The sequence below is a fragment of the Phyllostomus hastatus genome, unplaced genomic scaffold (assembly GCF_019186645.2).
Source record: "Phyllostomus hastatus isolate PE091 unplaced genomic scaffold, TTU_PhHast_1.1 phas_scaffold_585, whole genome shotgun sequence".
NCBI lineage: Eukaryota > Metazoa > Chordata > Mammalia > Chiroptera > Phyllostomidae > Phyllostomus > Phyllostomus hastatus.
In genome coordinates, this window is record NW_025334037.1 from 5,050,950 (window position 1) to 5,075,774 (window position 24,825).

General features: G+C 42.2%; 1 protein-coding gene across 1 annotated transcript in view; it reads left to right on the plus strand.

Moving 5' to 3' along the window:
• The first annotated feature begins 308 nt into the window (after nucleotides 1-308).
• Nucleotides 309-24,825, plus strand: part of SPON1 (spondin 1) — a 268,290-nt gene continuing 243,773 nt past the window's right edge. Inside the window, exon 1 of the mRNA XM_045825507.1 lies at nucleotides 309-928. Within this exon, the coding sequence (XP_045681463.1) occupies nucleotides 691-928 (238 nt within the window). The 5' untranslated portion in view covers nucleotides 309-690. The remainder of the gene's footprint in view (nucleotides 929-24,825) is intronic.

Sequence of the window (24,825 nt, forward strand, 5' to 3'; positions counted from 1 at the left end):
TTTCTCATCCTCCAGTCTGACTTGTTGCAACAGCCGCCTTGGAAAGAACAAGAGATAGTCATGGCATCCGACCCCGCCTTTACAACTTGGCTGAGGCCTCAGTTTGCGCGTCTGTACAATGCGTGAAAGTAATGCCATGTTCATTGTGTGCAGGAAGTGTGAAGGTGAGCAGACACCGTAAGTAAACCGCCCAGCATGCAGCCAGGCACAGAGTAGGTGTGCAACAAAAGTTAGTTCTGTCATTCCCTCCTTCCAGTACCCTCTTCCGCACAATCCGGAGTATAGTGGGTTTGGGGGAGCCGCCTCCTTGGTGGTGGGACAGAGTCCACAGTGTCCTTGTGTCCTGTGACTTCCTCGCCAGACCCTGGAAATCAGCGTCGCAAAATAAACACCGCCGGTCCGCTAATCGCCAGCTCGGAAACAAAACAGCGCTGCGCTCGGGGATCTGGGCAAAACCAGCCCTCCCTCTTCCTTCGCCACCGCCCTCCCTTCCTCGCGCCGCTCACTCGCTCGGCTCAGCTCAGCGCAGCACAGCCGCCAAACCGAGGCAGGCACCGTCTCCCCGCTCTCAGCTCCCGCTTCCCGCCTGCCCGGGCTCCGGCAGGTCTCGCTTCCGCGGGGACCCCTTCGGGCAGGAGTCGCGTGCTGAGAGGGCCGGCAGCAGCGGCACAAAGTTGGGAGCCCGCGAGGATGAGGCTGTCCCCGGCGACCCTGAGGCTGAGCAGGAGTCCAGCTCTGCTGGCCCTGGCGCTGCCCCTGGCCGCGGCGCTGGCCTTCTCCGACGAGACCCTGGACAAAGTGCCCAAGTCAGAGGGCTACTGCAGCCGCATCCTGCGGGCTCAAGGCACGCGGCGCGAGGGCTACACCGAGTTCAGCCTCCGAGTGGAGGGAGACCCGGACTTCTACAAGCCCGGAAACAGCTACCGCGGTAAGTGGCCCGGCGTGGCGTGGGGGTCGCGGGACCCGGCCCCCGGGGGGCGCTGGACGCGCGGTGCGGGAGGAGGGCGCACAGCGTACGGGCGCACCGTGCCGGCGCAGCCGGGCAAGGTCCCTAATGCCCTGGCTGCCCTCAGCCCTCCTAGCTGCGAGCCAGTTCCCAAGCCAGCTCTGGGGCCGTCGCGGGGCCCGCAGCCAGGTTAGCAGCCCCCACCTCCGACTCGCGGTTCCGGGTGTGTGCTAAAGCAAAGCGGCGCGTCACGGACCTGCCTGGGAGGGAGCCCGCCGACTGCCGGAGAACAGTGGAGACCCGCCTCTCTCCAGATCCGTCTCTGGAGGGGAGAGGACCCTGGCTTCTCCCAGATGGGTCCCAGTCAAGGTGGTGAACTCCAGCTTCCCCCCCTCCCATTCCTGAAGGAGAACATATCAGCTTGTCTCTGACTGACCCCGGCGGGACGGTCACTCCAGCTTCCCCGACAGATCCCTTTAGGAAAAGGGACTTTAAGCTTCCCCCCTTAACTGGGCACGGGGAAGAAGGGGGAAAGAGCCTGAAGCTTTTCGGAAGGGTCTCTGGAAAGAACTCCCAGTAATATTCTTTCTGCCCCAGGCAAGGGAAGAGACCCTGGATTTCCTAGAATAGGCTCCCGGCGGAACTGGAACGGGCCTTCAAAAATCTCTGGGTAGTCTCGGAGAGGAAAGGGGAACCCGATGAAGACGATGAAGACGGAAAGGGAAGCCCGAATTCCTGAGGCCTGCTCCCTGGAGGCCGGGTGGCCTTGGCTCCGGAAACCCGGAGGCTCCGTGCCCCAGGGATGTGGCGCCTAAGCTCCCTAGATGCGAGCGGGTTTTCGGGAGCGCGGGGAGGGGATGTCCAAGCAGGTGAGCGCTTTCCGGGCAGGACTGGCAGCGCGACCGGCACAGACCTGACGACCCCGGACTCCATCCCCATGGCCCACCTCCTGTCTCCTGAGCCCGGCCATCTCCCCAGACGTCTTTTTCTCCCCCATGCAGCAGCTGCCTTCTCCAGCTGGGAGACAGGACCAGAGGCAGGCAAGGAAGCCTGCCCAGCTCCACCTGTGGCCCCGCGGGCGAGGAGTGACACAGCGCGTATCTCCGCGCTCCCGCCCGCTCCTCCATAAGTCAACTATGGTACCGAGCAGGGAAAAGTGGGATGTTGGGGCATCTGGTGGGGCAAATGGGTTCGCAGCCGCCATCCTCCCACCCTGCCTTCCCGGTTCCTAGAGCATCACAGGTGGAAGCTGTGGGAGCAACAGTGGAGAAAGTTTGGGGCAGTGTCAGCGGGCGCCCGGCCCACACAGGCGACAAAAACCACGGGCCACCCTTTTCAGAACGCTTCTGCTGTTTCCCCGGCTCTTGCCCCCGACTTTCTCCACCTGGGCGACCGGGAGCCTGCTTGCAGGCGCCCTCGGCACCGGGAGGCGCTCAGCGCTTGGGCGCGCGGGTCGGCGGGAAGGGAAAGGCGTTCGGCGGAGGACTGGCGACTCAGCGCAGGAAGGAGCTGGCGAAGTGGGCGGGCGGCTGAAGTAGCCGAACCGACGTGTGGCCACAGCATCTCTGCCAAGCTGGGAGACAGCCTCTGCTCAGTAGACCAGAGGGAAGAGGGCATAACTGCACTGGCCTCTTTAGCCCTCCCCCAAACGTAGGATCTGTGTTCTCTTGGGAAACTGCTCCAGCTCCACGGGGCAAGATGTGGCTCTGGAGTCAGATCGACTTGAGTTTCGTAGCTGTATGACCTTGTGCAAATCCTTACTTTCTCCGAGTCCATTTTCCAGGGTGAAAATAGTAGCTGTTTATCCTCCCTCTGGGTGGTTGTCAGGAGTAACTGAGTTTACAAAGTAGAGAGTCCCCAAGGTCTTTAATGCGTGTTCGTTTGAGTCGTATATGCAGCCTTTATTAGTTTAATAATGGAGGGATGTACTTGGTCAAATTTGGGGTGCGTGTGTGTGTGTGTGTGTGTGTGTGTGTGTTTAAAAGGCTTTCTCAGTACTTCACCTGTCCAATTGACCAGTGAATGGTGGTTTTCAGGGTCCTCAAGAATTAACTGAATAAATGACTGATTTTTTCATGTTAGGAGTCTTGCCTAACATGATTGTTCCTAATTTAAGCATGGGAGGAATATTTTAGGTAGTTTAGACAAGTTTGGGGCCCAGGCCCAGTGTCCTACCCAGCATCTCTTCCCACGCTGGCAGGCTCTCGCCTCTCGCTCGCATCCTCCCAGCTTGGCTGAGCACTGGCAGCAGCGGGCCGGCACTGGGAGGGATACATCAGGAATTCACAGGGACAGAGAGACTCCATGGCTGCTTAGGTGTGGGTGGCCTGGATGTGGGAGCTGGAGCTAGGGGAGCACTAGACTTTCACCTTACAGTAATTCCAACCTAAAATGTTAGCCTTTTGGACTGTGAAGCCCCCACTCAAACCACTAGGTAGGCAATCATCCTTTCTCCTTTCTGCTGGCTAAGAGATCTTGAGAGACCTTGCAGGAACCATACTGCGGCCTTGTGTGATTAGCAAACCTGATTCCACCACTCCAAGTTGGGAAGAAGGGGGTGCTGACCTAGTTTGACATTTTTCTGTTGGCTTATACTTTCTTAGAATACTTGTGTGAAAAGTATTCTGCTTGGAGTACTGACTTAGAGCTGTGGAAATTAAAATTCTGCTAGTGTTCTATTTGCTTTTTTTTTTAACTTTTTCCTGAATTAGTGCTCCTCACAATTCTTGGAATCAATCCCTGGCTTGTTTTCCTTCCTCAAATCTTTGTCCCTAGTATTCTAGTTCATCTCCAAATAGCTTCTGCTCTCCATGCTCCCCACCCCAGTATGCCCTTTAGGCATTCTAGCCTGGAATAAAAAATATATATATATATATATATATATATATATATATATATATATACACACACACACACACACACACACACACACACACACACATTGAAACATGGGGTTTCTTCTCAATAGCCAGGATCCCACTGAGATTACTATTCAGCCTTTTCCAAGCTGTTAGTACTATATTGACTTCCTTCTCTCTCCCACCACTTCTCTCTACTCTCCCTTCTCCTCCCCCATCCTTGTCCCTCTGCAATAATTATGCTTTAGAAAGCTCTGAAAGGCCTGCTCTGTTTCTGACCATGCCCTCCTTTGAAAAGGAGATTACAGTGATTAAAAATAACAAGTTGAGGGTCCTCAAGGGGCATTCCTTATGGGAGGACAATTTGCAGGACCAGCCATTCCCAGATCACAATTTCAAGCCAAATAGAAGAGAATCAGCTGAAATGTTCAAGAATTGATTGAAAATAAAGGAGGCTCTTTTGTCTGACTAGAGGTCTGTTTATTAGGAAAATAAAGCCAGAGCCTGGCTAATGAGAGTGGCTTTTCCTAGATGCTCTTTAAAGGGAAATTTCAAGGAACTTGAAGGGAAAAGAATGTCCAGTTGAGATTTGAAAAGCTTCTCCAACTTCAAGCATAATTGGGGGATTTATTCTAAACCAGGAGGTTTGGAGACCTCCAAAGCTGCTTTGCCTTCCCTTTGTTTGTCCCACTCTGGGGCACACACTACCATAGGAATGTATGTCCCAGAGTGTCCCACCTCAGCCTGGTAGAAAGCACAGGCTTTGATATTGGCTGAGTCTGTTTCAACTCCTGCTCAGTCACATAATTACTCTGCCACCTGAAACAGGCCACTTCACCTCTCTGACCCACAGTTTCTCCAACTGTAAATGAGAGTGCTTTCCTGCACCCCACCCCCAGTGTTGCTGTGAGAATTAGAAATAATCCATGTCAAAAGAAATTGCCACACAGTAGGTGCTAAAATAAATACATGTTATGAGATGATTATTTTAGAAATAGAAAAATACTTGGCAGTGAGCACTGGATGAGACATTATGTTAAGTGCTTCCTACTCATCTCACACCTTATTCCTTGTAGTACTTTGAGGTGGTTTATTATTCCTATTTGCATATGAGAACATTAAGTTTTAGGGAGGTTAGTAACTTGCCGTGGTCACACAGCTAATAATCAGTGGAATCAAGATAAAAATTCAGGGATATCTTACTCCTAAATCTATGCTCTTAACCGGTCTTCCATGCAGACTCAATGGAATGAATTAGGAGTAGAATAAATCACTCAGCTACCCTCTGCCTTCTGGATGGCGTCTTCACTGAAGGACAACAGAAGCAACAAATCAAGATAATAACTGACATATCTTAGGACACAAAGTATGAAGTGTTGAGTCCGTATTTACATTTGCTTTTTTTTTTCTTTTTATAGACCACAGTTTTGCATTTCCCCATAAACCAGAGGATTAATTTGGAAACATGAAGAATCTTGTCAATTTTTAGCCAATTTGTTTTGTTGGCGGGGAAACAGAAACAAATTGGATAGGAAAAAAGAAACTAATTCGACTATCACTTTGTTTTTACATGCAGATGTTATATAATCATGCCAGTAAAATCATATGTTTGAAAAGTACATAGGTGTAATCTGAGAAATTTAAGCTGGATGGGGCCTTTTAAATAAACTCTTATCTAGTGTTTTTATTTTAGGTATTGCTGATGATATTGTAATTAATTGTAAGTCACTCCTCCTACCTCTCCTCTTTTCTTGCACGATTACCCTCTTTTTTAAAAATAATGTTTGACTGGACAGCTACAAGCAAAAAAAAAAAGAAAAGAAAAAAGAAACCCAACTACCAACTTACACCATACACACACAAAAACTCAAGATGGATAAAAAATTTAAATGTAAGTTGTGACACCATAAAAGTCCTAGAGGAGAACATAAGCAGGAAAATCTCAGATATTCCATGCAGCAGTATTTTAACCAATATGTCCCCTAGAGCAAGGTACATAAAGGAACAAATAAACAAATGGGGTTTCATCAAAATAAAAAGCTCCTGCATGGCTATATAAAACATCATCAAAATGAAAAGGGAACCAGCCATATGAGAAAACATATTTGCCAATGATACCTCAAACAAGGGTTTGATCTCCAAAATATATAAAGAACTCACATGACTCTGCTCCAGGAAAACAACCCAATTAAAAAAATGGGCAAAGGACCCGAACAGACACTTCTCCAAAAAGGACATACAGAGAGCCCAGAGACATATAAAAGGATGCTCAACATCACTAGCCATCAAAGAGTGCAAATTAAAACTAAAATGAAATACCACTTCATACCAGTCAGAATGGCTATCATAAACAAATCAACAAACAAGTGTTGGAGAGTATGTGGAGAAAGGGGAACCTTAGTATGCTGTTGGTGGGAATGCAGACTGGTGCAGTCACTGTGGAAAACAGTATGGAGTTTCCTCAGAAAACTAAAAATGGATCTGCCTTTTGACCCAGCAACTCCACTGTTGGGCTTATACCCTAAGAATCCTGAAACACCAATTCAAAAGAACCTATGCACCCCAATGTTCATAGCAGCACAATTTATAATAGCATGTTGGAAGCAACCTAAGTGCCCATCAGTGAATGAGTGGGTGAAAACACTATGGTACATTTACATAATGAATACTACACAGAAAGAAAGAAGGAGCTCCTACCCTTTGTGATAGCATAGATGGATCTGGACAGCATTACGCTAGGTGAAATAAGCCAGATGGTGAAAGACAAATACCGTATGATCTCACCTATAAGTGGAGCCTAATCAACAAAACAAACAGGCAAGCAAAATAGAACAATTGATTGAAATAAAGAACAAATTGACAGTATCAGAGGGGAGGAAGGAGGGGATAACGGAAAAAAGGGGAAGGGTCATCAAGAAACATGTATAAGGGACACATGGAAAGAGCCAAAGGGGGATAGGATCAAGGGCAGGAGGTGGGGATGGGTGGGGCTGGGGGAATGGTGTGGGGAAAATGGAGACAACTGTACTTGAACAATAAAAAAAATAATGTTTGAGGTATGTCTACAAATAACTTTATACTAGTGTACAATGTAAGATTTAATATTTGTATACACTACAAAATGATCAACACAGTAAGTCTAGTTACCATTTGTTACCATACAGAGCTACAAACTTTTTTCTCTTGATGAGGACTTTTAAGATTTACTCTCTTAGCAACTTTCAAATATGCAATACAGTGTAATTAATTACAGCCACCATGCTACACATCACATCCTCAGGATTTATTTATTTTATAATTGGAAGTTTGTGCCTTTTGATCATTTTATCATCCCCCCTCTATTTTCTTCTGGCACCCACCAATCTGTTCTCCGTATGTGTAAGCTTGAATTTGTTGCTTTGTTTTTTAAGATTCCACATATGTGAGATTATACAGTATTGTCTTTCTCTGTCTGACTTATTTTACTTAGCATAATGCCCTCAATATCCATTCATGTTGTCATAGGTGGCAAGATTCTGTTCTTTTTTATGGCTGAGTAATGTTCCATTGCACACATGTACTGCATCTTCTTTATACATTATTCATTAATGGACACTTAGGTTTTTTTCACAGCTTGGTAGTTGTAAATAATGCTACAATGAACATGAACATCCAGATATCTTTGCAAATTATTATTTTCATTTTCATTTCCCTCTTTTTTGTTATTTAAATTTATTTTTAAACATTTTCCCCTTTTAATAAATATTTAGTTCAAATTGATAATAAAAATTAAAAGATGCATGTATGAGGTCTGTCTGGAAAAAGTCTAACTGCTGTTAATATGAGAACAGTTTGTGGAACATTGATGTCACCTGGCAGCCAAGGAGAGTAGACTGAAATGTGCATGTGTGAACAATGACAACTTCGCTGTACCAGTAGTGGGGGCAGTAGACAAGACTGACTGAGCATGTGTACTGTGTGGCCCTTACATTCAAAATGACTGAGAAAGTAGAGCAATGATACCTGCATCAGTTTTTGTATTAAGCTTGAACATTCCTCCACAGAAACTATTCAGATGATTCAGAAGGCCACAGCTATGGGCAACTGGTTATGATCGGCAGCTTCATCACAACAACACACTTGCTTATGCATCACGTCTTGTGCAGAGATTTTTAGTGAAACATCAAATCACCAAGGTGACTCAGCCCCTCTATAGCCCAGATTTGGTGCCCTGCAACTTCTGGCTTTTTGCAAAACTGAAATCACCTTTGAAAGAGAAGTGATTTCAGACTGTTGATGAGATTCAGGAAAATATGATGAGGCAGCTGATGATGATTGCAAGAACTGTGTGAGGACCCAAGGTGCCTACTTTGAAGGGGACAGAGGAAACATTGTCCTATGTACAAAGTTTTCTTATATCTTCTTCAATAAATGTCTCTATTATTCATATTACATGGCTTGGTACTTTCTGGACAGGCTGTGTATCTAAACACTTAATGGTTGTGGAGACTGTTTATTGCTTTTAGTTTCATGAAGTGTGAAAAAATGAAAACATACAAAAAATGAAAGCATATCAAATTGTAATTTTTCAAGATTTAAAACTTGAGTATGTCTTCATACACAGTTATGTTGTTGTTCCTTCACCATCGTCTAGCACTCTTCTGTCCAATAGGTAGCCATGAGTCACAGTACCTGAAACATGGCTAATCCAAACTGAGATATGCCGTAAGTATAAAATGCACACTGTTGAATAATTAGTGTGAAGAAAGATGAAAACTTCTCATTAATAATTTTATATTGATTATACGTTGAAGTGATAGTTACACATATTAGGTTAAATAAAATGTGTTGTTTAAATTAATTTTATTTGTTTTACATTTATTCCTACTGGATGCCTATTAACAAAGAAAATTAATTTCACCTGGCTTGGGCTTATTCCTATTGGACAGCACTGTTTTAGGATGTTCTTGTCGGCATAGTTACAAGCCAGCTCATTTACCATGTCTGAGTTCCACTCGACATGCAAGTGGAAAAAGGAAATAGAGGACAAGCAGCTTTCTTTTAATGATGTGACCCAGAAATTGCACCCAGCACTTTCAAACACACTCCATTGATAAGAATTAGTCACATGGCCACATCTAGCCTCAAGGGAGCCTGGGAAACCTAGCACTTAGCTGGACAGCCACATGCTCAGCTAAAACTTGGAGGAAGAATCTATTTTTTCAAAAGGACCAAGGTGAAAATGGAATTGGGGGGTCAATTAGATGTCTCTGTCAAATGCACCATTATGTAAAAACACAGTATTTGATGTTCTTGCAGTGATAGGTCATCTACATGGATCTTCTCAACAGCATGTGAAGTTGACATAACTGCTGACTGAATCAGTAGGGAGGGGAGAGAGAGAGAGAGAGAGAGCAAGAGAGAGAGAGAGTGTGTGTGTGTGTTGATAGATTGCATGCTGAAAAGACAGAAAGGGGCCAATATGTTTGAGTTGCCTGTTCTGTCTTACCTTCTCCCTCAATAAAAAAAGAAGCTGCAAGGAAAGAAAGGGGTAAAGGTATAATTGGATAAGGCAAGTAAATACACACATGTTTGTGTGTGTGTGCAAGACAGAGAGAAGAAGAAGGGAAAAGAAACTAAAAAGGAAAGAAAGAGGAAAACACTGGAGATACATTCAGAATGTTGACAAGAGAAATAATTTGAGTACAGTTGAGTCTCATCTTATTTGAGGGTTATATTCAAAAAACACTATGGAAAACCATAGTCACATAAGTCAAAATTATTCCTTAAAAATCCTTTGGAATTGTACATTAAATATAACATGGATACTACAGTCAATCTAGCCTTATTTATATACTCCTCCAGATAGTTTTGTTAGTGGGAAATAGAAACAAACACATTTTTCAGTAAGTCCAGCACTTCTGGTTTTCTCTTCAGCATTGGAAGAGATTGATGTTTCCTTAATACCAGATGAAATAATTGGTTCTCTTGTCCTTAAACACTGATATGACAAATCTGAAATACTATATGATGGAGTAAGGGAACTCATGCTCAGTCAAGCACATAATGAAGTAGCAAGTTGCCCAAATTATCTGAAGTTTTATTTCCTCTCTTTTGTTTCTAACAGTGTGTAGTTGTATTTGAGTATATGTGTACCAGGGAACTCACTGTGTCACATAAAGCATTCCATGCAGCTGGCCAGCTCTTGCTAGTATGAAATTTTTACCAGGTGTCTTTGCTGCTCTGGAGTTGAGGTTAAGACAGGAAGGGTCAGGGGTTACGTGACACCACCAAAAGTTCTTTGCAAGCTCTGCATAGACAAAGCTTCTAACTTTCACAGAATAATCATAACTGCTATGAGAATTTCAGGGAAACTTAAACAGGAGCCTACTCACATCTGTTGATTTGATGAGGCACTGAAAATCCATGGGAAAGAACTTAAATCCAATTTACAGTTGTGGTTCAGATATTTCCAAGCATGTCTCATGGACTGTGCTAGAGAGGGGAAGGGTGGGGAAGGATTCCAAGCACAAACCACTACATGTGGGGAATAGGAGTGTGGGAAGGTGGGCAGATGCAGAAGCAGGCCATAAAAACTAAATGTTAATTCTAGGTGCCAAAGGAAGCTCTTCTGATGTTCTTCCTCTTTCTTCCTTCTTCCTTTTCTCCTCCATTTCCTTCTTCTTTATTTTCTCCTCCTCCCTTTCTTACTTCTCCTTGTACTCAAAACAGCAGTACTGCTCTTTGAATTTTCTAACTGCACCAGGTTTATTACCACCCCAGGGCCTTTGTACGTGTTCTTATCCATGTCTAGGTTGCTCTTTGTATGGCTCACTTCTTATCTTTTAAGTTTCAGCTCTGATGTTATCTCTTTAAAGAGACTCCTCTGACCACCAATTTGTGTTTCACATTATTTTGCTTGACTTTATTTTCTTCATAGCCCTTAACCATTCTCTGAAAATGATCTTAATATCTGCCTCCTCAAGCTAGAGTATAAGCTTTATGAAATAGATCAAGAACTGTGTCTTTCATATTGCCATTGGTGAAAGCTGGATCATTGATGGTTCAGAGGTGAAGAGCAGAGGACAGAAGGCAAAAGAGCAAAGGAAAAGGGCTGCCAGCTTCAGGCACTGACTCTGATTACATGGAGAATAGGGCAGAGGAGACTGTTGATCCATCGAACCTGGAAACCAGTTAATAAAGTGACTTTCCCTGAAATCAGTGCTTTGTAGGGTCATTTGCACTGTTCCCAAACCTAGCTATGCATCAGAATCACTTGGAAAGTTTTTTTTTTATTGTTGTTCTATTACAGTTGTCCCAATTTTCCCCCTATTGTTCTCTGCTGTCCCTGCCACCCCCACCCCTGCTTCCCTAGTCAATTCCTGTTGTCCACATCCAAGGGTCATTTATATATGTTCATTGACTAGATCCTTCTCTTCTTATCCCCTTTCTTTCCCTACCCCCTCCTCTGGTCACTGTCAGTTTGTTCTTTATTTCCATGCCTGTGATTTTGTTTTGTTGCAAAAGGTAGGAGTTCCTTCTTTTTTTCTGCTGCATAGTATTCCATTGTGTAAATGTACCACAGTTTCTTGATCCACTCATTTACTGATGGGCACTTAGGCTGTTTCCAGCACTTGGTTATTGTAAATAATGCTGCTATGAACATTGAGGTGCACAGGTTCTTCTGAATTGGCGTTTCAGGATTCTTAGGGTATGATCCCAACCCTGGAATCACTGGATCAAAATGCAGTTCCACTTTTCATTTTTTGAGGAAATTCCATACTGTTTTTTACAGTGGCTGCACCAGTCTGCATTCCCACCAACAGTGCACTAAGGTTCCCATTTCTCCACATCCTCTCCAACACTTGTTATTTGTTGATTTGTTTATGATGGCCATTCTGACTGGTGTGAAGTGGTACTTCATTGTAGTTTTAATTTGCATCTCTCTGATGACTAGTGATGTTGAGCATCCTTTCATATGTCTATGGGCCCTCTGTATGTCTTCCTTGGAGAAGTGTCTGTTCAGCCTTTGCCCATTTTTTAATTGGATTGTTTGTTTTCCTGCAGCAGAGTCATGTGAGTGCTTTTATATTTTGGAGATCAAACCCTTGTCTGAGGTATCATTGGCAAATGTGTTTTCCCATATAGTTGGTTCTCTTTTCATTTTACTGATGTTCTCTTTAACCAGGCAGAAGCTTTTTAGTTTGGTGTATTCCCATTTGTTTATTTGTCCCTTTATTTCACTTGCTCTAGAAGATATATTGGTGAAAATATTGCCACGTGGGGTATCTGAAATTTTACTGCCTATGTTTTCTTCTAGGACTTTTATGGTGTCAGCTTATATTTAAGTCTATTATCTATCTTGAGATTATTCTCATGTAATTTGTTAGTCGTTTCTTTTTTGTGCATGTACCTGTCCAGATCACCCAACACCATTTATTGAAGAGGGTATTTTCACTCCATTTTATGCTACTGCCCCCTTTTTCAAATATTAATTGACCAGAGAGACCTGGGCTTATTTCTGGGCTCTCTATTCTGTTCCACTGATCTATGTGTCTGTTTTTATGCCAGTACCAGACTGTTTTGATTACAGTGACCTTGTAATATAGTTTGTGATCATGTATTGTGATCCCTCCTACTTTGTTCTTTTTTCTCAAGAATGCTGAAGCTATTTGGGGTCATTTTTGGTTCCATATAAATTTTTGAAATATTTGTTCTAAATATGTGAAATACATCATTGGTATTTTAATAGGAATTGCATTGAATCTAGGAAATTTTTTAAAAAATACATAGCTTTACTGGTCCCACCCCAACAAAAGGCTGAATTCCAGGAATGCATATGCTTTATATTTTTTCATTTTCAAATGAGATGACAAGGCACAAAGAGAAGAAGGGCAAAAGGTAGTCACTTTTCTATGAGCATGCCACCTCTCCCAGCCTCCGCCTCCAGACTCCAATGCCCCACGTACTCTAACACCTGGTCACCTCACTGCCCTTTCCTGTTGCTGTGGACACAGTACAGTGACCAGTGAAATGTCCTCAGAGCCAGCACAATGGCAGTGTCCCTTGCCTTGGCAGTGGAGGGGTGAGGAGAGAAGAACCTGAGCTTCCTTTAGGTGACCACTCACAACCTTGTACAGCCTGAGCTAGGGCTGATTCAGTTGTACTTCTCTGCTGCCAGCATTTTCCTCTCATGCAAGTTTCACTCATAGCTGAGGTTCTGTCCTTGGGAGTCAAGCATGTAAGTTTTCCCCGTGGCCATATATTATTAGCCCTTGAGATGTTGGTGGAGAAATAGCTACTATGCCTTCTGACTCAAATGCCCCATTTCTTTAACCATTCTTTATAGGATGCTGTTTCTTGTTTCCTTGCACTTCGTACTCCAGGTGTGCCCTGATCAGGATGGAACAAAGCCGAATGATTATCTCGCTTGTCCTGGACACTGTGTTTGTATTAAGCTTGCCAGGTCTTGTGTTTGCTATTTTGGCAGCTGTACTCTGGGATCACACCAAGCCTGTAGCCAGCCAAAATTCCTGTGATTTGCTGGGAGACCTGCTGCCCTCCTCATGCATAAAACTTGACATAATTCCCCACTATATTTATTCCAGTATGTTTGGGTCCACCCCTGTAGCTATCAACCATTCATGAATCTGGATTCTGTCACTGAATGACTAATCCACATTATCTAATTTTGGATTATCCACAATTTTAATAAAGAAGTAATCATTAGAGAAGTTGATTAGAATGTGGACAGGAGCCCTCTGACATCCATTAACAGTCTTTCCCTAAAGGTGACATCTAGTTAAGTAGTTTTGAAGTCAACTGATCTGCTGACATCTCAATGACATTTAAATGCCAACTGCCACCCTCCTGGTCAGCCACCTCAGCTTAGTCATGAAAACTGTTTCTTTAGCCTGCTAATGAATTTTATAGTCTAAGCAGAATTATCTTCTTTCTTTGCTTCAAAATTAGTCACAACTTTTTCCACTGCAAGTGACAGAGATAAAGTCAAACTAAAGCAAAAAAGAGAATTTATTGAGTCCCATATTTAGAAAGTCCAGGGGTGGATTTGGCTTCATGTGTATATGGATCTAGGACTCAAATGTTTTCTCTCTCTCCCCCTACCCGCTTTCCTCTTCCCTTTCAATCCTTCCCTTCTACCTACTCTGTCTTGCTCCTTTCATCCTTTGTGTCCATCTGGATTTCTGTGTGTTACTCTTGCTTTACTTACTGAGATAAACTTTCTGTAAATAACAGGAAAGATAGCTGCCAATGACCTTCACTGAAAAATCTTTCAGCTAGTTTTATATATGAAAAAAAAATCCCTTTCCCTTTAACTGCAAACTGAAAAATCCCAGGGAAGTGTTTTGATTGGTCCGGCTTGGGTCATATACCCAGGGGAATGGGGTAGAGAGAGATAGGCTACTTCTGGGTCACTCATTTTAGTGACTTTATATCTTAAGGAGAGGAGAGGGACTGTGATTGGTATCCTTGAAGATCACATGGTCACAGTAGGGGAAGAAGTGAGGTCCTAGAAGAATATGTCCTTTAGAGCTTCCTGCCCTCATCCATATTCTCAGCTACAATGTTTGCTTAATTAATAAAATATATTAAAAATAAGTCAGTCTCCTGTATAAGATAGGGATCATCATTATCATCTCATAAATTTGTCATAAGGATTAAAGAAGATAATGACTATGAAATGCATTACAACAGTTCAGTATAAGTTCATTCTTTCTCCCATGTGCTACCTCCTCATGGGATAGCTTGGGGAGAGATGAACAATTGTGGATAGAAAGAGGGATGGATGGCAAGGATGTGAGTATCCTGACTTATTTTTAATGTTATACTTCCGGCAAGATGGAGGAATAGGTGGATGCACCGTACCTCCTCGCACAACCAAGATTAGAACAATGACAATTTACAGCTAGAATAACACCCAGAACTGATAGAGGATTTATCTGAATGGAAGTCGGACAGCCAAGAAGTTGAAGTAGACCCGTTCATGCAGACTGGTAGAAGAGGATGAGCCGGGCGAGCTCGGTCAGCGGCACTCGGAGGTCGGGGAAAACTTGGCGTGAAATCGGCTCGAAAGCCATCTGGGGCACGCAAGAATGCAGCGGTGGTCCCTGAGTACACAAGCTGTGGCTGGTGGACCCAGTGAGGTGGCGACTGTGGACCAGGGCAGAGCTCGAAGCCCAGGATCCCAGAGAAGGGACTGATATCCCAGGAGAACGGAACTACCACCATTGTTCACTCCCGTCCCCGCTCCCGCCACTGCCCCCACATATAATGTCACAATCTAGCGACTGGGGTGCCCAGCCCCAGTGAACACCTAAGGCTCTGCCCCCCACCGTAACAAGAGCGACCAGACTGGAAAAAAAAAAAAAAAGAAAAAGGAGAGACATGTTTCCAACAGAACAGATCAGTCCCCCAGGACTCATCCTTTTGAGCGACCAAGAAATAGCCAATCTATCAGATGCACAGTTCAAAACACTGGTGATCAGAAAGCTCACGGAATTGGTTGATTTTGGGCACAAATTAGATGAAAAGATGCAGGTTACCATAAAAGAGATGCAGGAAGATACACGGAGGAGAGCCAATAGTGAAGGGAAGGAAACTGGGTCTCAAAACAATACAGTGGACCAGAAGGGAGATAGAATCAACCAAGCAGGAAAGCATGATGAAATAAGAATTCAAAAAAACGAGGAGAAGCTTAAGAGCATCCAGGACATCTTTAAACATTCCAACATCCGAATTATACGGGTACCAGAAGGGGAAGGGGAAAAGCAACAAACTGAGCATGTATTTGAACAAATAATAAAGGAGAACTTCCCCAATCTGGCAAAGGAAATAGTCTTCCAAGAAATCCAGGAAGCTCAGAGAGCCCCAAAGAAGTTGGACCCAAGAAGAAACACACCAAGGCACATCATAATTACATCAGCCAAGGTAAAAACGAAGGAGAGAATCCTAGAAGCAGCAAGAGATAAGGGGACAGTCACCTACAAAGGAGTTCCCACCAGGCTGTCAGCTGATTTCTCAAAAGAGACCTTGCAGGCAAGAAGGGGCTGGAAAGAAGTATTCCAAGTCATGAAAGGCAAGGACCTATATCCCAGGTTGCTCTATACAGCAAAGCTCTCATTTAGAATGGAAGGGCAGATAAAGTGCTTCTCAGATAAGGTCAAGTTAAAGGAGTTCATCATCACCAAGCCCTTACTTTATGAAATGCTAAAGGGACTTATCTAAGGAAAGAAGATAAAGAAAAAACATATATAGTAAAAGAACAGCAAACTCACAATTATTAACAACCACACCTAAAGCAAAACCAAAAGAAACTAAGCAAACAATTAGAACAGGAACAGAACCACAGAAATGAAGGTCACATGGAGGGTTAGCAACAAGGGGGTGGGAGGAGGAGAGAGGGGGAAAAGGTATAGAGAATAAGTAGCATAGAATGTAGGTTGAAAATAGATAGGGGGAGGGCAAGAATAGTACGGAAAATGTAGAAGCTAAAGAACTCACAAGTATGACACATGGACATGAACTAAACGGGGGGGAATGTGGGTGGGAGAGGGGGTACAGGGTGGAGGGGAGTGAAGGGGGGAAATGGGACAACTGTAATAGCATAATCAATAAAATATATTAAAAAAAAACAATACCCTATGCCCAACCTACCACTGGTTTACTAAAAGCATGTCCATCCTTAGAGTAATAGCACCTTCTTCCTGATGCCTCTCATAGCCCCAGCTAAAACCAACCCACCTCTCTTCTGTACATCTGTTTGTATACCATTCTTTTTGCTATATTGGTTACAGCAGATATTATTACAATCATATATTGTTTCAGATTTCTGGGGCAGACACTCATCCCCTTGCCAGGTACACTTTACAAGACTGTTTACAGGAAATGTCTGTTGAACTGAAGTATAAGAAATTACCATTGCTATACATCTATAGGTACTTTTAAAGCAGCTTTATTACAACCTACCCATTTAAAATATGCAATTCTATGATTTTGGATTATAATCACAGTTATATAACCATTACCACCATCCAATTTTAGAACATTTTTATAATTGCAAAAAGAAACCTGGTATTCATTTGAAGTCTCTTTCCTACTGCACTGGTCCTAGGCAACTACTAACTTCTCTGTCTCTATAGATCTGTCTGTTGTAGACATTTCATATAAATGGAAATATACAACGTGCAGTTCTTTATGATTGGTTCCTTTCACTTACATAATATGTTGCAAGATTCAACTGTGTTGTAGCATGTATCAGTACTTCATTCCTTTTTATTCCATTGTATGAGTCTATCACATTTTATTTATCCATCATCATTTGGAACTTTAAACTGTTTCCACCTTTAGGCTCTTTTACTAACTATGAATATTTGTATATTTTTTGTGTGGTCATGTTTCATGTCACTTAGGTATACACACAGGAATGAAATTATCACCAATGCTTATCACCTGATTTTTTTATTTCAGCTATCCTACTTTGTATGAAGTGGATCTCATTGTGGTTTTTATTTGCATTTCCCTACTGAAAAATATTGTACTTGTTGGACATTTGTATATCATCTTCAGAGAGATGTCTACTCATATCTTTTCCCCATTTTTAAATTGGGTTATTTATCTTTTAATTGTTGCATTGTAAGAGTCTTTTATATAAGCCCTGACTGGCGTAGCTCAGTGGATTGAGCGCGGGCTGTGAACCAAAGTGTCGCAGGTTTGATTCCCAGTCAGGGTACATGCCTGGGTTGCAGGCCATGACCCCCAGCACCCGCACATTGGTGTTTCTCTCTCTCTCTCCCTCCATTCCCTCTCTAAAAATAAATAAATAAAATCTTTAAAAAAAGTTATGTTAATTAATGAATTTATTTATTTATTAGTAATATATTTTATTAATGTAGCAAGCATTTATATGTACTTAATATTAAAATATTAATTCACTAACTGTCATAATAACAACATGACATAAGTCCTGCTACTGCCATTTTATAGGTGATTGAAAACTGAGACAATGAGAGGTCATGCAACTTGCCTAAGGTTACTGCACACAGTAAATGGGAATTTGAATGCAGGACTGCTAGCTACGTCCATTGTAGAAAGACAGCTTTTCAATTTTAAACATGCTTGATCTTTAATTTAGAATGGGAGATGTTCCCTGCCTTGGAATTCTGGGAGCAATTACTGAAGAAGTTCATCCAGGGAAACAGCATTATTCAATCCTACTATACATACACACTTGCTCACTCTTGGACTTTTAGCTCTGTCTTCCTATCTGTCAACCCATCATCAGGATCTTTTTCTGCCTGATCCTGATGGGGTGGGCTGAATTATTGTACCAATTTCTAAGTGAAACATGCCAGTTGCAGCTCCTCAGAGCTCTGGAAGTTGTGCAGGGTAAGGAGTGGACCACAGTGGCTTATCTAATGCTCCAGTAGTCTATACAATGTCATGTTACAAGTTAAGGCAGAAGCTGAGTTCCTTGTAGCTGAAGTGTGGGCTTATAGCAGGTGGGTGGCAGGGGCTGGCTGCGTGATGGAGCTGGGATCTGGTTCAGGTCCTCATTGTTGAGATTGGGACTGGGGTCTGAAGCCCAGAGGCAGAGTGGGGCAGGTGATGGCACTGGACAAAATTCAATAAGGCTAATGGGTATAGGAATTGGGAATTGGGAATGAATTGGGAAACAGTTCACCAGAGTTTATGTGAATTGGTTGACACACAAACATTTGAAGGACCCAGAAAGCTATTTGGGAATTAGGTAGAACTGAAGTTTTTTCATGGCAAGTTTACCAAAAGGTGAGGAGAACTTGACCTTGATTGGAGATTTGAGGCTAGGCTCTAGTTTGAATTATCAGTTCACATGTAAACAAGGTAAGAAAGACCCTTGCCACTGAGCTGCTTTTTAGGGCAGGGCTGTAGTCCAATAATTATGTAACTTTCAGCCTGATATTCCTAAAACGTAAATCTGAATATAACATTCTCCAGCTCAAATTCATCAGTGCCTCCTCATTGCCTCCAAGGTGGTGTTCACACTTCTTAACAAAGTTTTGAAGGAGTCTTTAACTATTTACCCTCTGTGTTCCTTCCTCTCCCACCCAGCTTCTTATTAGCCTCTATTCCAGTGTGCAACTTAGGAAATACTGAATTTAGGAAATAGTTCTGGTTTCCAAGGCCTAGACTGGCCTACCATGCCTTTCTCTCTACCTGGGATGCTGTTGCTCATCTTGTCCCCTGGACAGACTCCTACTCCTCATTCACCTTGCTGTGCTGTTCAAATGCCATCTCTTCCTCGAAGCCTCCTCTAACTCCCCCAGTAGACTCACATGTTCCCTCCTCTGGGATCCCAGACCATTTTTGTTCATACCTCTGTAACACCCATCACATGTTGTAAAAACTATCTGCTGATGTGTCTTTTTCTCCCATCTCGTAGACTGTGTGCTTCAAGAGGACAGAAGCCATGCCATTTCTTTCTGTGTCTCTAGGGGTGTACCCCTGGACTGGCATGGACAAGTGCTCGATAAACAAAAGGATAAGGGAGGTTGAGACAGTACACACAGTAACCCATAAAACCCATAAGAACTTTGGAAGAGGAACCAGAGCAGGAATAGCAAACTCTGCACTAAAGAACTCTGTCATTCGTTCATTCATTCAACAAGCACTTATTGAGGACTTTCTTTGTGTTAAGAGCTATGCTAAAAGCTAAAAAGATACAGTGCAGTTCAAGACACTTGGTCTCTGCCCTCATAGAATTTACAAGTTATTAGGGGGACTGGCATTTAATAATTCACAAATAAATATTTTATTAAAATTGGGAAAAGGAAAGGGGTATTGACAGCGGGTATGTTGTGTAGATGTGGAGAGGCTGAGAGGACCTCACACAGCACTCTATCTTGGGTGTGATGAGCCCCAAGAAGACTCGGTTCAATACAAGGACTTACTGAAGTCCCTCCATAACCTGGCCCGGCAAAAGTTATCCCCCAAAATGATATCCCTTGCAACCCATTTAGTGGTCCTTTATTAGCAACTATTGGAGTGTTTCTTTGGAGATTCAGTCATTGTGCCTGAGGACCAGCTCTTTGAAACTCATTGTTGGTTGATCAGCCTACTGGGCATCATTATCTTCATTATCATAATCATCAGTTTTCATCATCATTTTCATTACTCCCCAAATCACCATCACTATCACCACCACCACCACCACCACTATCATCATCCTTTACAATTCTTGCATGCTTTATATGTGCCAGGTATTATGTTAAATACTTATTTAATCCTTTCTACATTCTTATGAAAAAGGTGATATCATTAACTTCTTTTTAAAAATGAAGAAATAGAGAAGTTAAGTAACTTGCCAGGGGTCATGTAATTAATAAGTGTTAGCTCTAAGATTCTAATCCCAAATCTTTGCTCTTAACCAGTTTCCTGTATGTGCTCACAGGATGGCTTCAAATAGACCCTTCTTTATTTCTTTCTTTTTAAAAATCCTTTGTAAGCATTTTCTTGAATTTCTTAGGTCCCTTAATGGCCTCTCTTGGGAGGCACTTGGAAGAAGTCATTAGAGAGAAAATTCTATTATTTATTGCCAAGCAGTCGTCTTTCGTCATTACTGGGACTCAAAACACACTGCACATTTGTTCCTTTCAGGAGAGAGTCATGTAATGCGGTCCTTTGGAGAGATAGGGTCTCCTCTCTTCCTTCAAATTAGGTATACTGTGTGATACCATCATCGCCAGTGATAATTACAGACTGAAATACCACATGAGTTCAGCATCCAGAGGCTCCATCTTGTGGGTTGTAGTCAAGAACGTAAAGTCAAACCATAGTTTTCTAGAACCTACAGGAATGCAGCATTCTGGAAAGCTGAGTTTATGGTTAGTCCTTTAAGGGCACTACACAGATGTACAAAAAGATGAACATTTATCGAAAATGTTTAATCAAGATGTTACATACAGAAATGTTCACTAATCATGCAGCTTAGTGAATTTTAACATGTTGAATACACTCACACAATTGGCATCCAGATCAAGAAATGGAACTTGAGCCCTGACCAGTGTGACTTGGTTGGTTGGGTATCATCCCACAAAGCAAAAGTTCACAGGTTCAATTCCCAGTCAGGGCATATGCCTGGGTTGTAGGTTCATTCCCTGGTCAGGGCACAAATTGAAGGCAGCCAAGACATCATTGTTTCTCTCTCTCTCTTTCCTCATCTTTTCCCCTCTCTCTTAAACAACAACAACAACAACAACAACAACAACAAACATGACTACCATTCCAGAAGCATCCCTGTGTCCCTTCAAACCAGTACTCACTCCCCCTTCCCACAGATATAACCACTGTCCAGACCTCATTGTAGGTTACTTTACCTGTTTTTTGAACTTTATATAAATATATACATATATAAATATATAAATATATATATATATATAAATGTAATCATACCATTTGTATTCTTTTGTGTCTATCTTCTTCCACTCAAGATTATGTTTGTGAAACTTAACCATGTTGTATGTAGCAGCAATTTGTTTATTTTCATTACTATAAAGCATTCAGTTCTGTGACACAATATGTCACAATATACATATATATCTATTCTACAGCTGATGGACATTTGAGTGTTTCCAGCAGGTGCTGTTCCATATAACATTACTATGAACATTCTTATACATGTACTATGGTTCCATGTATGTATGCATTTCTGTTGACTTAAGAGTAGCAATGCGGGGCTGTTAGTATCTACATGTTCAGCTTCAGTAAATACTGCTGAAGAGTTTTCCAGTGAAAATCATTCATTTTTCATTTATCAGCACTGTGAGAATTCCAGTTAACAATGTTTGATATTGTTGATCATTTTAAATTTAATCAATCTGGTGGTCAAGCAGTAGTATTTTATTGTGGTTTTAATCTTTATTTCCCTGTGGACTAATGAGGTTGAGTGCCTTTTCATGTTTATTGGCTTTGGGTACCTTCTTTTGTGAAATGGTAGCTCATATGTTTGCCCATTTTTCTCCATTAAGTTGTTCATGGTTTTTTTTTTTATTGATCTTAAAGAGTTCTCTATATATTCTAGATAAAAGTTAATTGTTGGTTATATAGATTGAAAATATCTTCTTCCATGCTGTGACTTGCTTTTTCCAAATGGCGTTGTTTGATGAGAAAAATGTTAATATCATCCCTTTTATATATCTTCTCCTTTATTATCAGTTCTTTTTAATGTCCAGTTTAAAAATTTTTTAGGTCTTTCACATTTTATCCTATGCTATCTTCTACAAACTTTGTTGTTTTACTTTTCACATTTAGCTCTACAATCTGTGTGAAATTTATTTTGTGTGTGATGTGACATAAAGACCAAGATTTGCCATTTTCTATATGGTTATCCAGTTTTCCTAGTACCATTTATTGAAAGTCCTGTCTTTCTCCCACTGTTCTGAAGTACATCTCTTATCATACATCAAGTTTCCATATCTTTGTGAAACCTTCCTGGACCCCACATTGTTCAGTTGGCCTATTTTTCTTCCTTGCTTTCGTACCTGATTGCATCACTGTAGATGTGTAGGTCCTGATACCCAGTGGCAGGAGCCCTCCAACTTCGTCCTTCTTCCTTGATCACCTGAGATATTCTCAGCCCTTTGCATTTCCATATACATTTTAGAATTGGCTTATCAATATCATAAACACATGCTGAGATTTTAATTTAGATTGCACTAAATTTATAAATCAATTTGAGAATATCTGACATCTTCATAATACTGAGCCTACCATCCCATTAAGTACATTTAATTGCACATCAACTCTGTGCTAATCACTATGCTGAGCTCAGAAGTGGTTCTTGCCCTTGAAGCCCTTACCATCGGGTAAACAAACCCTTATACACAAAATATAATTGATGTGATAGTCTCATCACTAATAATAATAAGAGCTAATATTTATTACATGCCTATTATTTGCCAAGATGACTTTTAAGGACTTTACAAGAGTGAAGCATAAGTGAATTGATATAATACTATGAAGTAAGTGCTATTATTATGCCCATCATAGAGGTATTTATTTTTAATCTTAACAGGGTCCAAGACAAAAGAGCACACAGGTCTTGATAGTGAAATCAGAGGACACATCACACAAAAGGTGAAAAGCTGAATTTTGAAGGAGTTTGTTAGGAGTGGAGGAAGTAGAACATCGCAGACATGAGTAGCCTATGGAGAAAAATGCTGCAGGGTGAAGTGATAAGCTTTCCAGGAAACTGCCAGTGAGTGAGTCCCAGGACTGGTATGTAGTGTGGTGGGAAATGGGAATGTGGTTGATGAGGCTGGAGAGGCAGAGGCTGAGGGCCTTGTAGTCTACGGAGTTTGAGCTTTATGTTGAAGCCAGTGGCTGTGCAGCAGGGATTGCCTATCTGTCTGAGGTTGGGCTCCCCAGAGCAGACTGTATTCATTTCCTGGGGTTGCCACACATACTACCACAAACCAGAGGCTTAAAACAACAGACGTGTATTCTCTCACAGTTCTAGAGGCTAAAGTCTGAAACCAATGTGTCAGCAGAATTGGTTCCTTCTGGGGGCTTGGAGGGAGCATTTCTTCCATGGCTGTCCTTATTCTGGTGACAGTCTTTGCTGTTCCTTGGCTTGTAGGTGCATCACTCTGATCTCTGCTTCTGTCGTAACCTGGCATTCTCCCTGTGTGTCTCTGTGTAGCTTCTTCTAAGGACACCAGTCATATAGGATTTAGAGCCCACTCCAATCCAGTATGATCTCACATTAACTAATTATAGCTGCAAAGACACTGTTTCCAAGTAAGGTCATAGTTCCAGACACAGGGGTTAGGATTCCAAAGTATATTTCTGGAGGACACAACTTAACCCATAACATAAGCCCTCAGGTGAGAATTTGGGTGCAAGTGACTTATTAGGAAGTGATCCCAGGGAAACCCAGGAAGGGAGCAGAGAAACAAAATAGACAAGGGCAAAGGCACTGACAGGCTGTGACCCTGTGGGAGGTCCCTAAGAAGAGTTTCAGTTTGATCCTGACAAACCATTTTGAAGTGGCAGGTGTCCGTCATAGTTGTCCTCCCCTGGTGTAGGCAGCTGGGACTTTCATATTAGGCAGAGCAGCCTCCAGTGACATGAGGTCCACAGGTGCTGACTGCTAGAAACAAAGACATATCAGCTTCAGGGTCACTTTAAAAATGAATGTGAGGGGATCTGAGCAGAGCACCTCTATTGTCTGCTTCCCTTCCTCCAGAATTGTGGCCTTAAAAGGCACCCCACTCCACCCTAGATAGCCTCAGACTGCTTTGGAGCTGTCTGTCTGTCCCTCAGAGATATCAGTTCTTTCTTCTGATATCATAACCATTTTTTGCTTGCCCCTGCTGAGCACCATGATTTTCTTACTGTACTTTATAGTGCTGCCCCCACCCCCACCATGCTTCCTTCCTTCCTTTCTATCTGACCTTTTATAAACATCAATAGCCAATAAGAATGCTCCTTTACTTTTATGGGATGAACTGACCAATCATAGCATGAGATTTGCAATTTTTGTGTCTCAAAGTTCTACTCTGAAAAGTACTGGTGGCTCATGGACCACTGCTACATTATCCAAGATGGTGGTTTTAGTTTTTTGAGTTTTAGGGTGCTTCATTTAAAGGGCTGAAACTAGTTTGAGGAATTCAGAGACTAAATGCCCCTCCTCAACAGAGGATTGCTTATCAGAATTGCATAAATAGTATGTTAAATGAATTAATTTTAAAAATTTTAAACCACTTTTTTATTTTTCAGTTAGAGTTGACATACAATATTATATTAGTTTCAGGTGTACATCCCAGTGTTTAGACATCATATAACTTACTAAGTGATCATTCTGATAAATCCTTTCTCACCCATCCCCTAAACCCCATCTCTTCTGAAAACTGTCACACTATTCTCTGTATCTACAAGTCTGTTTCTGTTCTACTTGTTCATTTATTTTGTTGTTTAGACTCAATTGTTGATAAATATGTATTTATTGCCATTTTATTGTTCATACTTTTTACCTTTTTTTCTTCG